This window comes from Oncorhynchus gorbuscha, linkage group LG14 (genome assembly GCF_021184085.1).
Source record: "Oncorhynchus gorbuscha isolate QuinsamMale2020 ecotype Even-year linkage group LG14, OgorEven_v1.0, whole genome shotgun sequence".
Classification (NCBI taxonomy): Eukaryota; Metazoa; Chordata; class Actinopteri; order Salmoniformes; family Salmonidae; genus Oncorhynchus; species Oncorhynchus gorbuscha.
In genome coordinates this window covers 20,522,405-20,547,470 of record NC_060186.1, presented here as the reverse complement: position 1 = coordinate 20,547,470, position 25,066 = coordinate 20,522,405, and the positions used below count along the sequence as shown (strand labels likewise).

The 25,066-nt window shown below is 44.1% G+C and overlaps 1 protein-coding gene across 2 annotated transcripts in view; it reads right to left on the bottom strand.

Annotated features, from left to right (window-relative positions):
• The window catches only part of pde3a (phosphodiesterase 3A, cGMP-inhibited), a 96,348-nt gene that overhangs the window by 36,727 nt on the left and 34,555 nt on the right, over nt 1-25,066 (bottom strand). Inside the window, exon 2 of one of the 2 annotated variants that reach the window (XM_046297445.1) lies at nt 10,608-10,658. The exons of the other annotated variant lie outside the window; for it this stretch is intronic. Coding sequence (XP_046153401.1) covers nt 10,608-10,658 — 51 coding nt within the window. The remainder of the gene's footprint in view (nt 1-10,607; nt 10,659-25,066) is intronic. 2 annotated transcript variants of the gene reach the window in all.

Here is a 25,066-nt window from a genome sequence, read left to right as displayed (position 1 = left end):
CACATTTTAGTTTTCCTACATTTTTACAATATAGCCCATTTTGACTTTGCAACTGACCTATCTAAACAGTTCGGCTTCCAGGACAAGACTCCTGACAATAAACGTCAACCTGCATCACTCTAACCCATTCTGTGCATTTAGGTCAGAGCAAATGAAGGAGAGGAGACAAGGAGAGGAAGCCACTATATACTATTGAGACACAACACTAGTTAGTTTTATGACTTTGTCGATGTGTGTCTGTGTGTTTCATCACAAGCTTCAGGGTTAGATGTGGCAAAAAGGAAGAGAGCGCACAGTAACTCTATATTGAGTGATTTATTTTGAGCGTGAGCGAGAGGAGAGAGGGTAAGTGGACGGGAGACCTTGCAAATCCTTTGTGTGGGAGGCTTCCGCATACTCCATCTCTCTCTCCTCTCTCTATCTCTCATGTCTCTGTCGGCCTCCAATAATACTCCCTCTCAGTGTTCGGTAAACAGAGCAGCATCATAAACAACCGACCGCAGCAGAGCACAGGACGGACATTTCCCACATTCTCAGGTCAAACGGCTGTGTGATCAGATGCGATACCAGATAAATACATCTCTCTCTCTCTCTCACACACAAACACAGATTCAAAAACAGCACTTCGGAGATGTTTTATAGCAGTTACAGAGAGTTGAAACAGGGATAGACACCGGTGTCCCATTGCTGTACAGAAACTCTTATGTAAGCAGTACAACTGATTCATCCTGATCATCTTGCTTACTTAAACACCTCGTATTAACTCCTCAAACACCGTGACCCTGATGACTGACTCACCAAACAGATCGAACAGCAATGCGGAAAGAGAGAGCTAATAGATTCCTCAAAGTGGCCTGACGCTCTGATACCCTAGCTATGGGCCCTGGTCAAAAGTAGTGCACTACATAGGGAATAGGGTACCATTAGAGATGCGGCCTATCTCTATTGCTGTGCGAAATCAGCTCAACCTGAACAAAACCCATTAGAGCTCTCTTCACTCAGGTCTTTAACGACATCCTGTGGTTGCGACATTCAACCATTACCTGGCAGTAATGGACTCTGTGTGGCTGGCTCATGTCCCTGGGAGAGAGAAAGCGAGGGATGGAGGGAGGGCGGGTGCGAGCGAGAGAGAGAGAATGCTACTGTTGATAACAAGATAGAGAGTGTGTGCCTGTGTGCATCGCCTTTACGTGAGTATGTGTGTATTTAGGCCATATAAGTGATAGTGGGAGCAGTTATAGCAGAGACAGAGATCAGGGAGTAGAGAAGTATTGATCTTGATGGGTTTAAACACAGGTCACATACAGACCAAGAACAGAGAGAGAAGTCACTGAGTGCACGCATAGGCACACGCGCACACACACACACACACACACACACACACACACACACACACACACACACACACACACACACACACACACACACACACACACACACACACACACACACACACACACACACACACACACACACACACACACACACACACACACACACACACATACACACACACGCACACACACACGCACATGTGCACACGCACATGCGCACACGCACACACACACACGAGAGACCCAAGGGAACAGCTTGTCAATATCTGTCATTGATTGAACAGCTGTAGGGTTGTACAAGAAGCATGTACTGTAAACCTAGGCCCTTATTTCAAAGTAACTACATTACCTATGTGATTCTGCATACAGATTTAAAACTGCATATAGAGGAAGAAAGCTATGCAAACTAGAGGAATCCATTTTCCAGTACACTAGAGAGCAGCGTTTGTTCTTTCCATCGGAATGGGACGTGTTCTCTTCCTCTCTTTCTTTTTTTCTCATCATTTCTCCTCAGAGACACTGAAAGGCACATGAGACCAGTTCAGGCGTAAGCACGGCTGTGTGTGTGTGTGTGTGTGTGTGTGTGTGTGTGTGTGTGTGTGTGTGTGTGTGTGTGTGTGTGTGTGTGTGTGTGTGTGTGTGTGTGTGTGTGTGTGTGTGTGTGTGTGTGTGTGTGTGTGTGTGTGTGTGTGTGTGTGTGTGTGTGTGTGTGTGTGTGTGTGTGTGTGTGTGTGTGTGCGTGCCTGTATGTGTGTGTGTGTACAGATGGTGAGCTGGGTCCACAGGCAGAACTGAGTTAGCCAGGTGGAAAATGAACAGCCAGACAGTTACAGACTGGCTGACATCCAAACTGCAGCACTCCACTATTACTACAGTTAGCAATACACTAATACGGTATTACTATAGTACTCTACACTATTACCACAGTCAACAATACTCTAATATGGTATTACTGCAGTACTCTACACTATTACTACAGTCAACAATACTCTAATACGGCATTACTACAGTACTCTACACTGTTACCACAGTCAACAATACTCTAATATGGTATTACTGCAGTACTCTACACTGTTACCACAGTCAACAATACTCTAATACGGTATTACTATAGTACTCTACACTATTACCACAGTCAACAATGCTCTAATACAGTATTACTACAGTACTCTACACTATTACCACAGTCAACAATACTCTAATACGGTATTACTATAGTACTCTACACTATTTCCACAGTCAACAATACTCTAGTACGGTATTACTACAGTACTCTACACTATTACTACAGTCAACAATACTCTAATATGGCATTACTACAGTACTCTACACTGTTACCACAGTCAACAATACTCTAATATGGTATTACTGCAGTACTCTACACTGTTACCACAATCAACAATACTCTAATGTGGTATTACTACAGTACTCTACACTATTACCACAGTCAACAATACTCTAGTACGGTATTACTACAGTACTCTACACTAGTACTACAGTCCACAATACTCTAGTGCGATATTACCCCGGTACTCGACACTATTGCTACAATCGACAATACTCTAATACGGTATTACTACAGTACTCTACACTATTACCACAGTCAACAATACTCTAATGTGACATTACTAGAGTACTCTACACTATTACCACAATCAACAATACTCTAATACAGTAAAGTCGCTTTGGATAAAAGCGTCTGCTAAATGGCATATATTATTATTATTATTACTACAGTCAACAATACTCTAATACAGTTTTACTACAGTACTCTGGTCTACACTATTACTATAGTCAACTATTACTATAGTCAACGGTACTCTAATACAGTATTACGGCAGTACTCTAGTCTATACTATAACTACAGTAAATATGACTCTAATACAGTATTATCACAGTACTCTACACCAGGGTTCTCCAACCCTGTTCCTGGAGAGCTACCCTCCTGCTACCCACCGACCCCAGTTGTAATTAACCTGATTCAGCTAATTATTGGAATCAGCTGTACTAGATTGGGGTTGGAGTGAAAACCTACAGGATGGTAGCTCTCCAGGAACAGGGTTGGAGAGCCCTGCTCTACACTATAACTACAGTCAATAACATTCACTGACACAGTACAATACTCACACATTCCGATAGCTACAGAACAATCAGAAGAAATTAGTCAAATAAAAGTACAATAATACAACTTTGTAGTAAAGTTATCCTCCGACGAAGGGTGGTTTATCCTACTTTCAGAAGGATATACCAGAATGGGGCGGCAGGTAGCCTAGTGGTTATAGCATTGGACTAGTAACCAAAAGGTTGCCAGAGTGAATCCCTGAGCTGACAAGGTAAAAATCTGTCATTCTGCCCCTGAACAAGGCAGTTAACCCACTGTTGCTAGGCCGTCATTGAAGATAAGTATTTGTTCTTAACTGACTTGCCTAGTTAAAAAAAGGATGGCTGCTGTTTTATGGGCTCCAAACCTATTGTGCTATTTTGTGCGTTTTTTCGCATTGTTTGTAACTTATTTTGTACATAATTGTAACGGCTCTCGTTTGTAGAATGAAGAGTGGACCAAGGCGCAGCGTGGTAGGCGTACACCGTCTTTTTATTGACGACACCAAAACAAAATAACAAAGGCAAAAAATGCATCATTCTGGCAGGCAACAGTAACTAAACATAAAACTAGATCCCACAAAACCCACAAGGAAAATGCCAACTTACATATGATCCCCAATCATTGACAACGATAGACAGCTGCCTCTGATTGGGAACCACACTCGGCCAAAAACAAAGAAATAGTAAACATAGACTTTCCCACCTGAGTCACACCCGGACCTAACCGAACATAGATAATAATAAGGATCTCTAAGATCAGGGCGTGACAATAATGTTGATGCTACCGAAAAGAGCTTCTGGAAATCAGAACAGCGATTACTCACCTCTTTAATGAATCTGACGAGAAGGACATAATGTTGCTCCCAGACAAAGCCCAAATCCCTGTTATTCACATGAAGAAAATAAGGAAATACAAGGGGCGGAAATCAAGAGGCCTTGTGAGAATTTGTCGACGAGTGGGTAACCCACCTCCACCATCCGTTCTATTGGCCAACGTGCAATCACTGGAGAATAAACTGGATGAGCTTCGTTCGAGACTATCCTACCAATGGGAAATTTAAAAAAAACTGTAATATCTTATGTTTCACCGAGTCGTAGCTGAAGGACGACACAGAGCCGTATAAGTCATAAGCAAACAAGAAAATGCTCATCCAGAAATGGCATTCCTAGTAACCGGGGCCTTTAATGCAGGCAAACTTGAATCCGTTTTACCTCATTTCTACCAGCACGTCACATGTGCAACCAGAGGAAAAAAACACCTTTACTCCACACACAGAGACGTGTACAAAGTTCTCCCTCGCCCTCCATTTGGCAAATCTGAACATAATTCTATCCTCCTGATTCCTGGTTACACGCAAAAACTAAACAGGAAGTCCCAGTGACTCACTCAATATGGAACTGATCAGATGACGCAGATGCTACGCTACAGGACTGTTTTGCTTGCACAGACTCGAATATGAGTTTGAAGGTAGGCTTTGAAATACATCCACATCCACTCAAATGATGTCATTTAGCCTATCAGAAGCTTCTAAAGCCATGACATCATTTTCTGGAATTTTCCAAGCTGTTTAAAGGCACAGTCAACTTAGTGTTTGTAAACTTCTGACCCACTGGAATTATGACACAGTGAAATGAATGAAATAATCTGTCTGTAATCAATTGTTGGAAAAATGACTTGTGTCATGCACAAAGTAGATGTCCTAACCGACTTGCCAAAACTATAGTTTGTTTACAAGAAATTTGTGGAGTGGTTGAAAAACGAGTTTTATTGACTCCAACCTAAGTATATGTAAACTTCCGAATTCAACTGTATGTGAGAATGCTGTTCATTGACTACTGCTCAGCGTTCAACACCATAGTGCCCACAAAGCTCATCACTAAGCTAAGGAAGCTGGAATTAAACACCTCCCTTTGCAACTGGATCCTGGACTTCCCGACGGGCCGCACCCAGATGGTAAGGGTAGGCAACAACACATCTGCCATGCTGATCCTCAAAATGGGGGCCCCTCAGGGGTGAGTTGCCAAGACTGTGTGGCCAAACACGACACGATCATTAAGTTTGCTGACGACACAACGATCATGGGCCTGATCACCGACAGCGATGAGACAGCCTATAGGGAGGAGGTTAGAGACCTGGCATTGTGGTGCCAGGACAACAACCTCTCCCACAACGTGAGAAAGACAAAGGAGATGATCACGGACTACAGGAAGAGGAGGGCTGAACATGCCCCCGTTCAAATCGACAGGGCTGTAGTGGAGCAGGTTGAGAGTTTCAAGTTCCTTGGCGTCCACATCACCAACAAACTATCATGGTCCAAATACAACAAGAATGTTGTGAAGAAAATATTTGGCATGGGTCCCCAGATCCTCTACAGCTGCACCATCGAGAGCATCCTGAGCGGTTGCATTATCACCTGGTATGGCAACTGCTTGGCATCCGACCATAACGCACTTCAGAGGGTAGTGCGTACAGCCCAGTACAACACTGGGGCCAAGCTTCCTGCCATCCAGGACCTATATACTAGGCAGTGTGTTAGAGAAAGGCCCAAAAAAATGTCAGAGACTCCAGTCACCCAAGTTATAGACTGTTCTCTCTGCTTCAGCATTGCAAGCGCTACTGGAGCCCAAAGTCTAGGTCCAAAAGGCTCCTTAAAAGCTTCTATCCCCAAGCCATAAGACTGCTGAACAATTAATCAAATGGTCACCCAGACTATTTGCATTGAAACCCACCGCCCTTTGCTTTTACACTGCTGCTACTCGCTGCTTATTATCTATGCATACTTTATCCCTACCTACACTTTACCCCTACCTACATGTACAAATGACCTCAATTTCTTTTTTCTTACTTTAGTTTATTTAGTAAATATTTTCTTAACTCGATTTTCCTAAAACTGCACAGTGTTCCTGCCGCTCTGCCCTGTTGTGAACTTTGGAGTAGCTTCCCCAAACCCTTCCTCACTGTTTCTGGATTACTGTTAGGCTAGTGTCAGGCTACCTGTGTTCTACTGACTTCAACAGGTGATGTGAACCAGTGTGCCATCATTTACATTTCAATGTATAGTTTGCCATTAGGCAGGCACAGATCTCTTCAAATCCTCTAGGGGTGGAAGCCCAAACTGACCTGCTTCGCTGTCAGACACACTATCTTTGAAGCAGGTACAGATATGCGTACCACATAACATATACGATTCTATGTTTCTTTACATGGGATTTGAACTCACGACCTCCTGGTTCACGGCATTCTTAACTTCCTGACACACCAGCAGGTCTGTGTCAGCTATCTGATTATTCTCTCATCATTGATTTGATTGACTTATTCTAGGGTTTTCTGTTTTAATGTTGATCCTTAATCACTATGATAAATCAAATCGTTTTTCTGGAGTTGACTATTACCAGAGCTGCATTTCACTTTGAAGTGTAAAGTATAGGAATACAGGTGAAACCAGTCATTGACACTGACGTGACGTAGCAGAAAGCTTGGAATTCTATGAACCAAGAGGTTGTGAGTTCCAATCCCAGGTGAGGACATGTTGAATAATATTTTCCATATAAATGCACAATGTAATCAAGTATGTTGAAAACATTCTGTGTTAAAAGCGCAATTTGAATGTGTGGGCTTACGTCTTGTCACGTTAAAAGCTATGTTTGGGCTAACCAAAAATGTTATGTTCAGGTATCACTTTAACCAAAAAGTTCAGTAAACTATAAAAGTCTGTGGAACCAGTTACTAAATAATAATGTGTTGAATCAACAACCACAACAAAAAGTACAGTGTACACAGATGAAAACATACACACCGGTAAAGAGTCCACCTGTTTGGGAGGATGGGTGGTCTCCTGATAGCATCTCATGGTACCCGACGGGTATGCCTTGTTCATCATAGCACCAATGCACACAACCAGGGACCAATGCCTAACACTAAACACCCGATGCCTGACTCCTGAATCTCTTCCTCTCGGCCGCAGTAGCTGCCCTACTATGGTGCCTGTCCTCCCTCCTCCTCAGAAAGTAAACTGTCACTCCTCTCTTCTCTCCCTCTCTCTTTCCCTTCCTCTCTCACACCCTTCTCTCCTCTGCCCCAACTGTACCACATATGCAGTCAGTCCCGACAACCCTCTGGCCCTCGCCTGCTCCTGCCTCAGCCAATCCTGTGAGAGAATGCTCCTAGGTGCTCCTCCACTCGTCGCTCCGCCGAGGTGGGCAGACAGACAGGAAGCATTTATATAGAAAATAGCCTGTTGCTAGGAGACGCAGGGATAAAGAGCAAAGTGAGTCCTACACAATAAAAATAGTTATTTGGGTTAAATTGGACGCAACAACGCGTCATCCCGTCCTACGAGTTTCCCCTTGATTATTAATAGTGTGGAAAGACGTGAAATAATACAAGTGGGTGATTTGCATTAGTACGGTGCTACCCACACATCACAGACATGTCTCAGTAGTCTAAAGTGGCTTCATCCTCTCCTCGTGTCCTCTCTCTTTCATCTTCTGTGACACTGAAGACACAGCTGAGAGCAAAAGGATGAGGCTTTGCACCAGATATTTGCTTTCACTAGTACAACGCTTTCTCGCGAGTAAACAATGGATAAGGAGCGATGAAGGGGAGGATATGAGCAGAAGAGATGGGGAGAGGAAGCCACGTTAGACTATTGAGAGCGTGGCAGTGCATTCATCAATCAAATGTATTTTATACAGCCCTTTTTAAGAGCGGCAGCTGTCACAAAGGGCTATACAGATAACACGATCTCACAGTTTGACACGGTTTGACTTCGGTATTGTAATACAGACGTTGGGAGACGAGAAGCAAGTACGGGTGTGGATTTAATAATAAATAAACATGGAACTAAACACGAACCGCATCTGGACATAAGAACAGGAAAATAACAACGAGGCTGACTGGGGAATGAACCTGAGGGAGTGACAGGTAGAGGGATGGAAATCATGGAAATGATGCAGTCCAGGTGAGTCTCATGAGGGGCAGGTGCATGTAACGATGGTGACAGGTGTGTGTATTAATCACCACACTGGCGACAACGAGTGCCGGAGAGGGGGAGTGGGAGTAAACGTGACAGTGTTTTCCAGGTTTAGGAATTCATTTAAAAAAATGTTTTAAAGAGTGCCTAGTGCTGGGATTGAGCAGGCGACCCTCAGAGCTGGAGCTCGCTGGTTTCTCCTATCCAAGCCTACCTAATGGTAATAGTCCTTACTGTTGCCCCTAGTGGCCAGTTTTAAAGGCATCTCCCGACGCCCTGGGTACCTGGACGAATGTCAAATATCACCTTGGATCTCGAGTGACCTGGCTGGACACCCAACCTAAAACACCAAAGAGCAAGCAATGCAGAGGTAGAAGCACAGAGGCTAAGAAAAAAATCCATGGAAAGGCAGGAACCTATGAGGAACCGGGTTCCGAGGGCCCAGTTCGCTTCTGGCTGTGCCGGGTTAGTGATTATAAGATTACATGGTCATGTAGGCAAGATCCTTGTTTAAGATGTTGAAATGTTCATAGATGACCAGCAGGGTCAACAGTTCAACACCTCAGGAGTAAATGTCAGTTGGCTTTGCATAGCCGAGCATTCATATCAGGGACTGAAGAGACACTGTGGGATGAGCGATACATTCTCTTTCTAGACCTGGTCTTTCAGAACTAAAATACACACTTATAGACACTCCCATTCCCAGATGGGACAAGACTAGAATAATGTCAATATCCCAATGCTTATGCACACTCAGACACATTGTTCAGTCAGTTCTAGTGTCATTTATTTCTCTACATGTTTCCATTATTATATATATTTTTGGAACGTATACCTATAAAATCAATGAGAGTTACAGAACCAAGATGTTTCATGCACATGCTTATGCACACTCAGACACATTGTTCAGCTAGTTCGAGTGTCATTGTTCCTGCTATCAGTACCAAGCCTCCAGATTCTACAAGGGCTCAGTACATTCTCCTCCTGCCAACCCAATCTCTCACAGACACGACACAATGTGGAAGGTTGTGATTGACTGGTCGATCAGTGTCTGTCTGTCTGTCTGTCTGTGTGTGTGTGTGTGTGTACGTGACTGAGTGTGTAAGCCACTGTCATAGAGATCTTTCCAGGAATAAGATACTTGATCTACAGTATCTTACCCACTATTTCTTTTTTTACCTTTATTTAACCAGGCAAGTCAGTTAAGAACATATTCTTATTTTCAATGACGGCCTGGGAACAGTGGGTTAACTGCCTGTTCAGGGGCCGAACGACAGATTTGTACCTTGTCAGCTCGGGGGGTTTGAACTCGCAACCTTCCGGTTTACTAGTCCAACACTCTAACCACTAGGCTACGCTGCCGCCCCAATTCTTATCTGTCCTTTTCACAACCTCTGAGCCAATTATCAAAATCTCCAGTTATTCCCCATTTACTGCAGTCTACAGAGTTGCATATCCTACTGTATGCCTATAGCATCACCATCATCTCTAATAATAACTAGGGGAAGGGGGATACCTAGTCAGTTGCACAACAGAATGCATTCAACCGAAATGTGTCTTCCACATTTAACCCAACCCCTCTGAATCAGAGAGGTGCTGGGGGGGCTGCCTTAATAGATATTATCGGTGCCCAGGGAGCAGTTGTTGTTGGGGGTTAACTGCCTTGTTCAAGGGCAGAATGGCAGATTTTTCCAATTGGCCAGCTCGGGATTTTAACTATTGACTTTTCAGTTACTGAGATTGACACGGATCTAGGATTAGTTTATCCTCCCCTACTCCTAACCTTAACCACTAGGGGAGAATACCACAAACTGACTTTAGATCAATGTCGAGGCATGCAATTTTATGTTGCTCCGTAATTACCTGACTCTTAAAACAAAACCAGCCACAGACTGAGACAGCAGTTGCCCCATCTGACCAGGGGGGAGGGAGAGAGGGGGAGAGGCGGAAAGAAGGAGAGGAGGGGATATGCACGCAAGCACTGGTCAGTCAGGTGGAGAAGTGAGAAGTAGCGTTATCGATTTCTCGCTCCGTCAGTGTTCATTCAATACGGTTAGAGACAGAAGTAGTCTCCATCCTTTCTCCCCCTCTCCTCCCCCTCTCCTCCCTCCCCATCACTGTACTGACCTGAAGTGTTCATTCAAAAAAGTGTTAGAAAAAGAAGCATGTTCCCCCTTCCTCCCCTTCTCTGTCCTACCTGGGATCCCCGGGCACTCCTCTTGTGGTCCCATTCAGTCTGTGAGATCATCTGGGGCCGAGAGAGAGACACCAGTTTAGAGTGCATTCACCATTACCCTCCAGTCTACTCCAGTCTACTACTGTATTACAGTATCTTCTTCTCTATCATCCTCCACTATCTCTCCAAGCCCCCCCTTCCCCTCTCCACTGAGGGCTAAAAATAAATGTGAGGCGGTGCTGATGAAGAAAAGAGCGCATTACCTACGCTTGCAGGCTTCATCTTCATCTACGTCCCCCTCTCATTCCTCCCTTCTATTCCTCTATTCAACACTTTCTATTTTGTTCAACAAGGCTTTAATATCATTTCACAGTGAGGCTGGGGCGTACCGAGCCTTTCAGCACAGCATAATGGCCTCTGCCAGGCTAAAACTTTAATCACTCTAATTAGCAAATAGACAACACACATACACACACACACTAACCTCCCTCCTGAAGGCACACACACTAACCTCCCTCCTGCAGGCTCGTTTACACTCGCATCGCCAGACAGGAAGCATCGCAGAATCAACATCGCAGCATCATTGCCATTTTGCTGACAGATACAGAGACTAGTTTAACTTGGCATAATCTTCATGGTAAGGCAGGGGCAGGAGAATTATTCTATCTTTTTTTATTTATTGAACCTTTATTTATTTAACAAGTCAATTGAGAACAAATTCTTACTTACAATGATGGCCTATCAGGGAACAGTGGGTAAACTGCCTTGTTCAGGGGCAGAACGACATATTTTTACCTTGTCAGCTCGGGGATTCTTTCCAGCAGCCTTTGCAGTTATAGGCCCAATGGTCTAACCACTAGGCTACCTGCCGCGAAGAGGGAATCCATAAACTGACTGAAATATACAGTAGCTTGAATATTCCCACTGTTTGAACCGATGTGCAACAAGGTGAACGAGTCCCTCTAAAATCCGTTACATTGTCTCTGATTTGAGTATCTGCTTGCAGGGAGCAAAAAAAAGAAATGAGGTGTCCTCGTATTATAAGTGTCCAGTCTTTTGCAGTCTGATGGGGCGACTTAACTCAGCTGTTGAGAATGAGTCCTGCATTGACTAGCTGACTGTGTCTGTGGACGGCCAGCTGTACGTTACCTACAGTAACATTACGTAACACTTCTTATTGGTTGGGTCCTCACCCAGATTCCCATTGAGCCACAAACTCAACCTCGATTATTTTAACACAACCTTTTCAAAAAGAGAGAGAGAGAGTCAGTGGAAACAACATTTATTTATAAAAGGATGATTCCGATACTTTTTCTCTGGGTGTTGTTTTTTTTGCCTCTTCCACTCTTCCGCGAAGAGGAGAGGCTGGTACTGTAGTCGTCTCCCTCCCTCAGTAACACTGACCCCAGTCTTTGTCCTGAGTCCCCTTACCCTAACCCCTACTAATGACAACTCAACGCCAGTCAAGCCCCTAACCACCACTCAACATCCTGGTTAACTAGACAGGTGTTGTCTCTACTTAATACAGCTGGGGGAAAAATATATATATTCTGCTTCTAGTCCACATATGTGTTCTCTCCCTCTGACCACACTGTAGTTAGCTGCGTATGTCGTTACGATATATATACACACATAGGTTTTAAGACCAGGAAACATACAGAGAGGCTAATGATCAGAGAGAGAACCTCCTGATCTTCTCCGTGGTTGGATGGTGAGTCTCAGCCAAATGCCCATTAAGTGAGCCAAGTCTACAATGTAGGCTATGTCCGACAGCTTTGAGCTTCTCTCATCTGTCAAAGACTTCTCTCAAGCGTCAAGATTGTTTATGACTGTTTTCCTAGACTTCCAATAAAAACCTGCAGGTCTATATGTTATATTATGGTCTGTCTGGGCTGTTTTCCTAGAAGTCCAGCAGAGTAACTTTAAGTAAAAATAGAGGGCCGGGGCTGTACCTTTCATTTGATTGAGTTCTCTGGTAAAATCATTAGAGAAGTAGCATTTGAAACAGAGCAGTGTTCCTTTCCATGGTTTAGGATTTTAAACTGTTTCCAGTTTTATCCAGGGCCCGCTTTAATGTATCGTATAAATAATAGAGTCATTTAGGAGACACTTTTATCCAAAGTGACTTACAGTTGACACATGATACAGTAGCCCACTAAGGAATCAAACCCACTACTTCAGTGATAGAGACTGTGTACTAGTCACGACACGCTAATCAACTGAGCAATCAGAACCAACCAGTTCTAAACAAGTTACCAGTAACAGAGTAACTGGGTCCCGTGTGGCTCAGTCTGAGACCCATAATGGTAGAGCACGGGCGCTTGCAAAGCCAGGGTTGCGGGTTCAATTCCCACGGCGGACCTGTATAAAAATGCATGCACTGACTACTGTAAGTCACTCTGGATAAGAGTGTCTGCTAAATGACTCAAATGTTAAAAAGAAGTCCCTGGTCAGAAGAACAGGAGACATTGGACCACCGCTGAACCAGAGGGGATTGAGTAAGCAGTGAGTGTACAGCTCATGAAAATCTAATGAGCAAACAGAGAGCCTGATATGTCCTCCTACTAACTCTAAGTGTTTTGTTCATTTAGACAGAAAGAGAAAAGTTGAGCATTAAAGAACTCTCAGGGAGGATGACAAAGGATGAAGGGAGCATAATAGAGAGTGAGGGAGGATGACAGAGGATGGAGAGGCAGATGAGAGATGTTTGTCTGTGTGTTATTAAATGACAGATGAGGCAATCTACCTAATAAGAGGATGATGATGCAGTGTGTTTAATTTACCAGGAACAAAACACCAACACTGGTAATGACTCTCTCTTTCTCTCCAGTCTCTCTCTCAAGTGTCTTTTTCCCTCTCTACAGCCTCGATCTCCATCTCTCTCGCTTCAGTATCTTTCTTTCTTCAGTATCTCTCTCTCTCTCTCTTCAGTATCTCTCTCTCTTCACTATCTCACTCTCTCTCTTCACTATCTCTCTCGTTCTCTCTCTTCAGTGTTTCTCTCTCTCCCTCTCTTCAGTATCTCTCTCTCTTTCTTCAGAATCTCTCTCTCTCCAGAATATCTCTCTCTCTTCAGTATCTCTCTCTCTCTTCAGTATATATCCCTCTCAATTCAGTTCAATTCAAGGGGCTTTATTGGCATGGGAAACATATGTTAACATTGCCAAAGCAAGTGAAGTAGATAATATACAAAAGTGAAATAAGCAATAAAACTTAACAGCAAACATTACACTCACAGAAGTTCCAAAAGAATAAAGACATTACAAATGTCATATTATGTACACTACCGTTCAAAAGTTTAGGGACACTTAGAAATGTCCTTGTTTTTCGAAAGAAAAGCACATTTTTTGTCCATTCAAATAACATCAAATCGATCAGAAATACAGTGTAGACATTGTTAATGTTGTAAATGACTGTTGTAGCTGGAAACAGCAGATTGTTAATGGAATATCTACATAGGCGTACAGAGGCCCATTATCAGCAACCATCACTCCTGTGTTCCAATGGCACGTTGTGTTAGCTAATCCAAGTTTATCATTTTAAAAGACTAATTTAGCATTAGAAAACATTTTTGCAATTATGTTAGCACAGCTGAAAACTGTTGTTCCGATTGAAGAAGCCTTATTTGGACTAGTTGAGTATCTGGAGCATCAGCATTTGTGGGATCGATTACAGGCTCAAAATGGCAGGAAACAAATAACTTTCTTCTGAAACTGAGAAATGAAGGCTATTCCATGCGAGAAATTGCCAAGAAACTGAAGATCTCGTACAACTCTGTGTACTAAAAAACATGAAAACATCACCGAATACAAACTGTGTAGCTATTCCCTCCGCAAGGCAATCAAACAAGCTAAGCGTCAGTATAGAGAAAAAGTAGAGTCGCAATCCAAAGTCGGAAGATTACATACTGTCACGACTTCCGGTGAAGTTGGCTCCCCTGCCTGTTCGGGTGGTGCTCGGCGGTCGTCGTCACCGTCCTACTAGCCGCTACCGATCCCTTTTTCGTTTGTCTGTTGGTTTTGTCTTATTAGTTTCACCTGTGTGTATTTTAGTTTAATTAGCGTCCCTATATATAGTAGGTTGTCCCGCCCTTGTTTTGTGCGGGATTGTTTTTGTTCCTCTGTTGAATGGTGGTTTTCATATGTGTATTCTCCGGACTGTTTGGTCCTGTGTTTGGGCTGGTCTATTCTATTCGCCCTGTATGTTGGCGTGACCGTTTGTTTGCCGGAGAATACATTTACGATATACTGAACCCTGCTCTCTGCGCCTGATTCCAACCCACCACTCCTAGTATCCAGTGACACATACACCTTAGCCAAGTACATTTAAACTCAGTTCTTCACAATTCCTGACATTTAATCCTAGCACAAAAGCAGTTAGGATCACCACTTTATTTTAAGAATGTGAAATGTCGTAATAGCAGAGAGAAGGACTTATTTCAGATTTTATTTCTTTCATCACATTCCCAGTGGGTCAGAAGTTCATATACACTCAATTAGTATTTGGTAGCATTGCCTTTAAATTGTGTAACTTGGGTCAAACGTTTCGGGTAGCCTTCCACAAGCTTCCACAATAAGTTGGGTGAATTTTGGCCCATTCCTCCTGACAGAGCTCAGTCAGGTTTATAGGCCTCCTTGCTCGCACACGCTTTTTCAGTTCTGCACACACAATTTCTATAAGATTGAGGTCAGGGCTTTGTGATGGCCTCTCCAATACCTTGACTTGCTGGTCCTTAAGCCATTTTGACACAACTTTGGAATAATGCTTGGGGTCATTGTCTATTTGGAAGACCTATTTGCGACCAAGCTTTAACTTCCTGACTGATGTCTTAAGATGTTGCTTCAATATATCCACGTAATTTTCCGCCCTCATGATGCCATCTATTTTGTGAAGTGCACCAGTCCCTCCTGCAGCAAAGCACCCCCACAACATGATGCTGCCACCCCCGTGCTTCATGGTTGGGATGGTGTTCTTCGGCTTGCAAGCCTCCCTCTTTTTACTCCAAACATAACGATGGTCATTATGGCCAAACAGTTCTATTTTTGTTTCATCAGACCAGAGGACATTTCTCCAAAACGTACGATCTTTGTCCCCATGTGCAGTTGCAAACCGTAGTCTGGCTTTTCTATTGCGGTTTTGGAGCAGTGGCTTCTTCCTTGCTGAGCGGCCTTTCAGGTTATGTCGATATACGACTTGATTTACTGTGGATATAGATACATTTGTACCTGTTTCCTCCAGCATCTTCACAAGGTCCTTTGCTGTTGTTCTGGGATTGATATTAACTTTTCGCACCAAAGTATATTCATCTCTAGGAGACAGAATGCGTCTCGTTCCTGAGCGGTATGACAGATGCGTGGTCCCATGATGTTTATACTTGCGTACCTTCAGGCGTTTGGAAACTGCTCCCAATGATGAACCAGACTTGACCAAATTATTATTATTAGGTCTTGGCTGATATCTTTTGATTTTCCCATGTTGTCAAGCAAAGAGGCACTGAGTTTTAAGGTAGGCCTTGAAATACATCCACAGGTACACCTCCAATTGACTCAAATTATGTAAATCAGAAGCTTCTAAAGCCATGACATCATTTTCTGGAGATTTCCAAGCTGTTTAAAGTCACAGTTAAGTTAGTGTATGTCAACTTCTGACCCACTGGAATTGTGATACAGTGAATTATAAGTGAAATAATCTGTCTGTAATCAATTGTTGGAAAAATGACTTGTGTCATGCACAAAGTAGATTTGCCAAAACTATAGTTTGTTAACAAGAAATTTGTGGAGTGTTAATGACTCTAACCTAAGTGTATGTAAACTACCGACTTCAACTGTATATGGCAGGGTCTACAGTCAATCACATATTACAAAGAGAAAACCAGCCCCGTCGCGGACGGGGTCTTTGAACATCCAACGGAGCACCATTAAATCCATTATTGAAACATGGAAAGAATATGGCACCACAACAAACCTGCCAAGAGAGGGCAGCCCACCAAAACTTACGGACCCGCCAAGGAGGGAATTAATCAGAGATAACCCTGGAGGAGCTGCAAAGCTCAACGGCTGAGATTGATGTATCTGTTCATAGGACCACTTTACGCCGTACACTCCACAGAGCTGGGCTTCATGGAAGAGTGTACATAAAAATTTAAAAATAAATAAAAATAAGCAAACACTTTGGTGTTTGCCAAAAGGCACGTGGGAGACTCCCCAAACATATGAAAGAAGGTACTCTGGTCAGATGATACTAAAATTGAGCTTTTTGGCCATTAAGGAAAACGCTATGTCTTGCACAAATCCAACATCTCACATCACCCCGAGAACACCATCCCCACAGTGAAGCATAGTGGTGGCAGCATCATGCTGTGGGGATGTCTTTCATCATCAGGGACTGTGAAACTGGTCAGAATTGAAGGATGGCACGAAATACAGGGAAATTCTTGAAGGGAAACCTATTTCAGTCTTCCAGATATTTGAGACTGGGACGGAGGTTCACCATCCAGCAGGACAATGACCCTAAGCATTCTGCTAAGGAAACATTCAAGTGGTTTAAGGGGAACATTTAAATGTCTTGGAATGGCCTAGTTAAAGTCCAGACCTCCATCCAATTGAGAATCTGTGGTATGACTTAAAGATTGCTGTACACAAGTGGAACCCATCCAACTTGAAGGAGCAGAAGCAGTTTTGCCTTGAAGAATGGGCAAAACTCCCAGTGGCTAGATGTACCAAGCTTATAGAGACATACCCCAAGAGACTTCCAGCTGTAATTGCTGCAAAAGGTGGCTCTACAAAGTATTGACTTTGGGTGGGTGAATAGTTATGCATGCTCAAGTTCAGTTTTTTTGTTGTCTTATTTTGCATCTTCAAAGTTGTAGAAATGTTGTGTAAATCAAATCTTACAAACCCCCAAAAAATCTATTGTAAGGCCTCCCGGGTGACGCAGTAGTTAAGGGCGCTGTACTGCAGCGCCAGCTGTGCCACCAGAGACCCTGGATTCACGCCCAGGCTCTGTCATAACCGGCCACGACTAAGAGGTCCGTGGGGTGACTCAAAATTGGCCTAGCATCGTCCGGGTTAGGGAGGGTCTGGCCGGTAGGGAAATCCTTGTCTCATCGCGCACCAGCGACTCCTGTGGCGGGCCGGGCGCAGGTCACGCTAACCAAGGTTGCCAGGTGCACGGTGTTTCCTCAGACACATTGGTGTGGCTGGCTTCCTGGTTGGATGGCGCTGTGTTAAGAAGCAGTGCAGCTTGTTTGGGTTGTGTTTGGTAGGACGCATGACTTTCAACCTTCGTCTCTCCCGAGCCCGTACGGGAGTAGTAGCGATGAGACAAGATAGTAGCTACTAAACAATTGGATACCATGAAATTGGGGAGAAAAAGGGGTACAATTAAAAAAAAACTAAAAAAACAATTTGAATTCCTAATTTTACTCTGCACGCATTATTTGCTGTTTTATGTTGTACACAGAGGATATTTTTGCAGAATTCTGCATGCATAGTCTCAATTTGGTGTTTGTCCCATTTTGTGAATCTTTGTTGGTGAGCAGACCCCAGACCTCACAACCATAAAGGGCAATGGATTCTTTAACAGATTCAAGTATTTTTAACCAGATCCTAATTGGTATGTCAAATTTTATGTTCCTTTTGGTGGCATAGAAGGCCCTTCTTGCCTTGTCTGTCAGATCGTTCACAGCTTTGTGGAAGTTACCTGTGGCGTGGATGTTTAGGCCAATGTATGTATAGTTTTTTTGTGTGCTCTAGGGCAATGGTGTCTAGATGGAATTTGTATTTGTGGTCCTGGATACTGGACCTTTTTTGGAACACCATTATTTAGGTTACTGTCAGGGCCCAGGTCTGGCAGAATCTGTGCAGAAGATCTAGGTGCTGTAGGCCCTCCTTGGTTGGTGACAGAAGCACCAGATCATCATCAGCAAACAGTAGACATTTGACTTCAGATTCTAGGAGGGTGAGGCTGGGTACTGCAGACTATTCTAGTGCCCTCGCCAATTCGTTGATATATATGTTGAACAGGGTGGGGCTTAAGCTGCATCCCTGTCTCACCCCATGGCCCTGTGGGAAGAAATGTGTGTGTTTTTGCCAATTTTAACCACACACTTGTTGTTTGTGTACATGGATTGTATTATGTTGTATGTTTCCCCCAACACCACTTTCCATCAATTTGTATAGCAGACCCTTATGCCAAATTGAGTCGAACGCTTTTTTGAAATCAACAAAGCATGAGAAGACTGCATTTTTTGTTGTTGGTTTGTTTGTTTGTCAATTAGTGTGTGCAGGGTGAATACGTGGTCTGTCATACGATCATTTTGTAAAAAGCCAATTTGACATTTGCTCAGTACATTGTTTTCACTGAGGAAATGTACGAGTCTGCTGTTAATGATAATGCAGCGGATTTCCCCAAGGTTGCTGTTGACGCATATCCAACAGTAGTAATTGGGGTCAAATTTGTATCCACTTTTGTGGATTGGGTTGATCAGATGCCAGAGATAAGGATGATGTTAAAGTGTTTTAGTATAGCCAATTGGAATTTGTTGTCTGTATATGGTATAATGTAATTGAGGATACCATCAACACCACAGGCCTTTTGGGGTTGGAGGGTTTTTATTTTGTCCTGCAGTTCTCTCTCGTCAGTCAGTCAGCCTCTCTTTCGTATCTCTCTCTCTCTCTCTCTCTCTCTCTCTCTCTCTCTCTCTCTCTCTCTCTCTCTCTCTCTCTCTCTCGTATAACTCTCTTGTATAACTTTCTCTCTCTGTCTCTCTCGTCTCTCTTTCTTGTATCAATCTCTCTCGTATCACTCTCTCTCTCTTCAGTATATCACTCTCTCTTCAGTATCTCACTCTCTCTCTTCCGTGTCTCATTCTCTTGCTCTTCAGTATCAGTATATTTTGTCCTGTAGTCATTTCTCTCATCAGTCAGTCTCTCTCTCGTATCACTCTCTCGTCAGTCAGTCAGGCAGTCAGTGTCTCTCTCATATCACTCTCTCTCTAATATTTCTCTCTCTCTCTCTCTCGTATCGTTCTCTCTCAATTTCAATTCAATTCAATTCAAGGGCTTTATTGGCATGGGAAACATGTGTTAACATTGCCAAAGCAAGTGAGGTAGACAACATACATCTCTCTCTCTCTCTCTCTCTCTCTCTCTCTCTCTCTCTCTCTCTCTCTCTCGTATAGATCTCTCTCTTTCTTTCTCACAATGGTCTCTCCTTCTTATCTCTCATATCGCTCTATTTCTCTCTCTTGTATCGTTCTCTCTCTCTCTGGTGTCGTTCTCTCACTCTCTCTCTCTTCAGTATCTCGCTGGGTCTCTCTCTTCAGTATGTCGCTGGGTCTCTCTCTTCAGTATGTCGCTGGGTCTCTCTCTTCAGTATCTCGCTGGGTCTCTCTCTTCAGTATGTCGCTGGGTCTCTCTCTTCAGTATGTCGCTGGGTCTCTCTCTTCAGTATCTCGCTCACTCTCTTCAGTATCTCGCTGGGTCTCTCTCTTCAGTGTCTCGCTGGGTCTCTCTCTTCAGTATCTCGCTGGGTCTCGCTCTTTCAGTATCTCGCTGGGTCTCTCTCTTCAGTATCTCGCTCTCTCTCTTCAGTATCTCGCTGGGTCTCTCTCTTCAGTATCTCACTCGATCTCTCTTCAGTGTCTTGCATGCTCTCTCTCTCTTCAGTATCTCGCTGGGTCTCTCTCTTCAGTATCTAACTCGCTCTCTCTTCAGTGTCTTGCAGGCTCTGTCTCTCTTCTGTATCTCGCTGGGTCTCTCTTCAGTATCTCGCTGGGTCTCTCTCTCTTCAGTATCTCGCTGGGTCTTTCTCTTCAGTATCTCACTGGGTCTCTCTCTTCAGTATCTCGCTGGGTCTCTCTCTTCAGTATCTCGCTGGGTCTCTCTCTTCAGTATCTCGCTGGGTCTCTCTCTTCAGTATCTCGCTGGGTCTTTCTCTTCAGTATCTCGCTGGGTCACTCTCTTTAGTATCTCGCTGGGTCTCTCTCTTCAGTATCTCGCTCTCTCTCTTTCAGTATCTCGCTGGGTCTCTCTCTTCAGTATCTCGCTGGGTCTCTCTCTTCAGTATCTCGCTAGGTCTTTCTCTTCAGTATCTCACTGGGTCTCTCTCTTAAGTTTCTCGCTCTCTCCCTTCAGTATCTCGCTGGGTCTCTCTCTTCAGTATCTCGCTGGGTCTCTCTCTTCAGTATCTCGCTCTCTCTCTTCAGTATCTCGCTAGGTCTTTCTCTTCAGTATCTCGCTGGGTCTCTCTCTTCAGTATCTCGCTGGGTCTCTCTCTTGAGTATCTCGCTGGGTCTCTCTCTTCAGTAACTCACTGGGTTTCTCTCTTCAGTATCTCACTGGGTCTCTCTCTTCAGTATCTCGCTTGGTCTTTCTCTTCAGTATCTCACTGGGTCTCTCTCTTCAGTATCTCGCTGGGTCTCTTCAGTATCTCGCTGGGTCTCTTCAGTATCTCGCTGGGTCTCTCTCTTCAGTATCTCGCTGGGTCTCTATCTTCAGTATCTCGCTGGGTCTCTCTCTTCAGTATCTCACTCTCTCTTGTCAGTATCTCGCTGTGTCTCTCTCTTCAGTATCTCGCTGTGTCTCTCTCTTCAGTATCTCGCTAGGTCTTTCCCTTCAGTATCTCATTGGATCTTTCTCTTCAGTATCTCGTTGGGTCTCTCTCTTCAGTATCTCGCTGGGTCTCTCTCTTCAGTATCTCGCTGGGTCTTTCTCTTCAGTATCTCGCTGGGTCTTTCTCTTCAGTATCTCGCTAGGTCTTTCCCTTCAGTATCTCACTGGGTCTTTCTCTTCAGTATCTCGCTCTCTCTCTTCAGTATCTCGCTGGGTCTCTCTCTTCAGTATCTCACTCGCTCTCTCTTCAGTGTCTCGCATGCTCTCTCTCTCTTCAGTATCTCGCTGGGTCTCTCTCTCTTCAGTATCTAGCTGGGTCTTTCTCTTCAGTATCTCACTGGGTCTCTCTCTTAAGTATCTCGCTCTCTCTCTTCAGTATCTCTCTCTCTCTCTTCAGTATCTCAATCTCTCTTGTCAGTATCTCGCTGGGTCTCTCTTTTCAGTATTTCGCTTGGTCTTTCTCTTCAGGATCTCGCATGCTCTCTCTCTCTTCAGTATCTCGCTGGGTCTCTCTCTTCAGTATCTTGCGTGCTCTCTCTTCAGTATCTCACATGCTCTCTCTTCAGTATCTCGGGGTGCTCTCTCTCTTCAGTATCTTGTGCGCTCTTTCTCTTCAGTATCTCACTCGCTCTCTCTCTCTCAATTAAGTATATCGCTCGCTCTCTCGCTCTCAATTCAGCATCTCGCTCGCTCTCAATTCAGTATCTCGCTTGCTCTCGCTCTTCAGCCTCTATCTTCATCTCTCTCATCTTTCCCTCTTCTCTGTGTGTCTTCCTTATCTCTCCCTCTGTCTCGATGCCCTGCTCATTGTAGTCACATACAACAGTGATGCGTGTTTGACTCAGAACCCGCAATCACCGTGGTTACATCCGCAGGGTGGGCGGGTTTAGGGTCATGAAATATTGTGTGGATGAAGGAGTGGAGAAATATGATTTACTTTTTTCAGCGTCTTGAGTGAATAAAGGTCTATGAAGGTGATCTCTTTATCACCTTCATAAAATCGGATAGTATTTCAACTACATAAAATATGCATCTACGTCGAAATCATATCAGAAATGTGTTGGGTAGTTTTGACAGCTTTTCATTTCTCTAAAACAGGTGAAACAGATGTCATTTGGAAATTTTGCATAAAAAATATTTCGTTTTTTGGGGGTTATTGCATTTTATCCCCGGTCCCTAAACGTCTTTGCAGGGCGAGAGAAGCTGAGAAGAAAGGGAAAACCTTTAATCATTCATTCTATCGATTTATAACATTATCCTGGTGAGCAAGGACTTATTTAGTATTCTAGGGCAACAAGCAATGACAGAAGAGAAGCTGCATGTATCTAAGTATAATTGATGAACAAATAGCTTACCAAAATGTCAGAAATTACAAGAACAAACATAGGCCTATCTGAAAAGGTACGTCAAAACATTGCTTCGTCATCTCTGACTGTACAGCGTATTTTCTATATTTGGGCCTCAGATTTTCACTCGATCACATATAGTTGGCCGTTTGCGGATGGGTGAACAAACAGCTGACCCACGCATCACTAACACACACACACACCTCCACCTGGTCAAACCTGTACGTGGGCCCTCCACTCAGCCCCACTGCTCTCTCAGATGGCCTTCATTAGGGCTCTAATGCACTTGTGATAATGTAAAGACTATGGGAGGGTAGGAAACCACTGGTGCCTAATGCAGTGTTGTGCCAGATTACCATTCACAGCTCTATGATTCATTCATAACCAGCATAATACTTGTTTTATGATGCCCGGGGCCACGGTAATATCATTCTCTAACGATAGCTTCATATCAATTTAGCCTCCTTGGCTGTCCAAACGCATGGCGCATAAAATGTTCACTTCCAACCTAGTGCCAGCAGGGATAACTTCCCCTTCTCTCTCCCTCTATGTTGTCTCTCTCCTCTCTGGTAATTTAAGCCCTGGTTTTCAATCAGTTACATTCCAGGACTTGGGATGACTGTCTCTCTATCTACTTGATTTGTTTCTCCTCGTTAGGGGAGATTGCAAACAATGTGGGGTGCTGCTTTACACCTGCAGGTGGAGCCTCTTTCCAGAAACATTCTCAGGGCATTAGACACTGTAAACTACCCCTGTATTTCAGCCAAACTCTACCCCAGATAGTCCATCCCTCCTCTCCTCTCTCTCTCTCTCTGGACTCTGGAAAAGACCAGTCATGCACCTGAGTCTTGGGCTACATTTCATTCCAGATAGTTACTCCCTCCCCTTTCACCAATCCAATCATCTCAAATCTACAAAGGGAAGTGAACGAAAGCAAACGCTAACAAAACATTTAGGAATGAAACGCAGCACAGAGCTCACAGACTCCTTCCAACTGGACATGGAATTGGACGCTGCCAGCCAATCCCCTGGACCCTCATCAGGCCTCCTTGCACCAGTGAGAATTTGGCCTGAAGCCTGAAGCCTGAAACCCTGACACTTTATAGGAGGGAGGAAGAGAGGGGGGGTTGCTGCTGCTAGACTCCTGGCATAGATGCATCAACTCTGGTCAGGGGGGGGGGGGGTATCAGACAGCCAGGAGAGAAAAGGCAGGGCTGCTGGAGGTTTACTATTAACACTTTTGGATGCTGTATGATCTGACTCCCATGCAGACACACACAGATGTGCGCACACACACACACACACACACACACACACACACACACACACACACACACACACACACACACACACACACACACACACACACACACACACACACACACACACACACACACACACACACACACACACACACACACACACACAGGTGCACCTGCGTTTGCATGGACACGCGCACCAACACACAGAAACACACACACACTGGATCTGGGGGTGGTTTTAACAGTGTTGGCTACTAAACAGTATCTAGATGCCTTGCTAGTTATCCTCCTGAGGGTTTCAAGGCCTTCCAAGCCCATTAACAAATAATGGAACATTCATGCTGCCCATAGAAACTACTTAGCGTGAGGGTCATTTCAACTATGGGGTTGGTGTTTCTGTGGTTCACACAGCTGCCTAGTCGAACACTTCCCTGTGTGAAAACACAACACGTTCAACTGGTGAAGATGACAAGGTTGTGGGTTCAATTCCTGCAGGGGTCACACGTACTGAATATGTAATGTTAATACGAGTTCTTTTGAATAAAACAGTCTGGTAAATGCCTCATAAATGACAGGTGAAGTTGATCCCAATTTTTCTGCCATGGATTTTTTAGCAGCTCTCATACACATTATGAATATTGACACATTTCACTGTGTTTACTATAGTCTGCTTCCATGCGCACACACACACAGGCACACACGCACACACGCACACACGCACACACACGCACACGCACATGTACACACACACACACACACACACACACACACACACACACACACACACACACACACACACACACACACACACACACACACACACACACACACACACACACACACACACACACACACACACACACACACACACACACACACACACACACACCAGGCATGTGTGTTACATTCCCAGTGTAAATCGTTTACAGCGCCAGTAGGTCTGACTGACTGCTAGTAAATCCTGTATCGACCAAGACCTTTAAAACCAACCAGTGGTTCCGTACAGTAAATGTCCATGCAAAAACACTCGATTAAACGCAACTCTGAAAAGGACTCCATGTGTTTTTCTCAATTTTACCATTCAACAAAATCAGTGGCACCACGGCAGCATTCACACACCACATGTTTACATGTTGGAGCGATAGGTGAGTAATGGAAATCCTGAGGAGGGACCACATACACGGACAGAGCTGTGAAACACTAAGAGACATGCATGCTGCAACATCACAACCCTGCCCCTGTTATTTTATTATTATTTA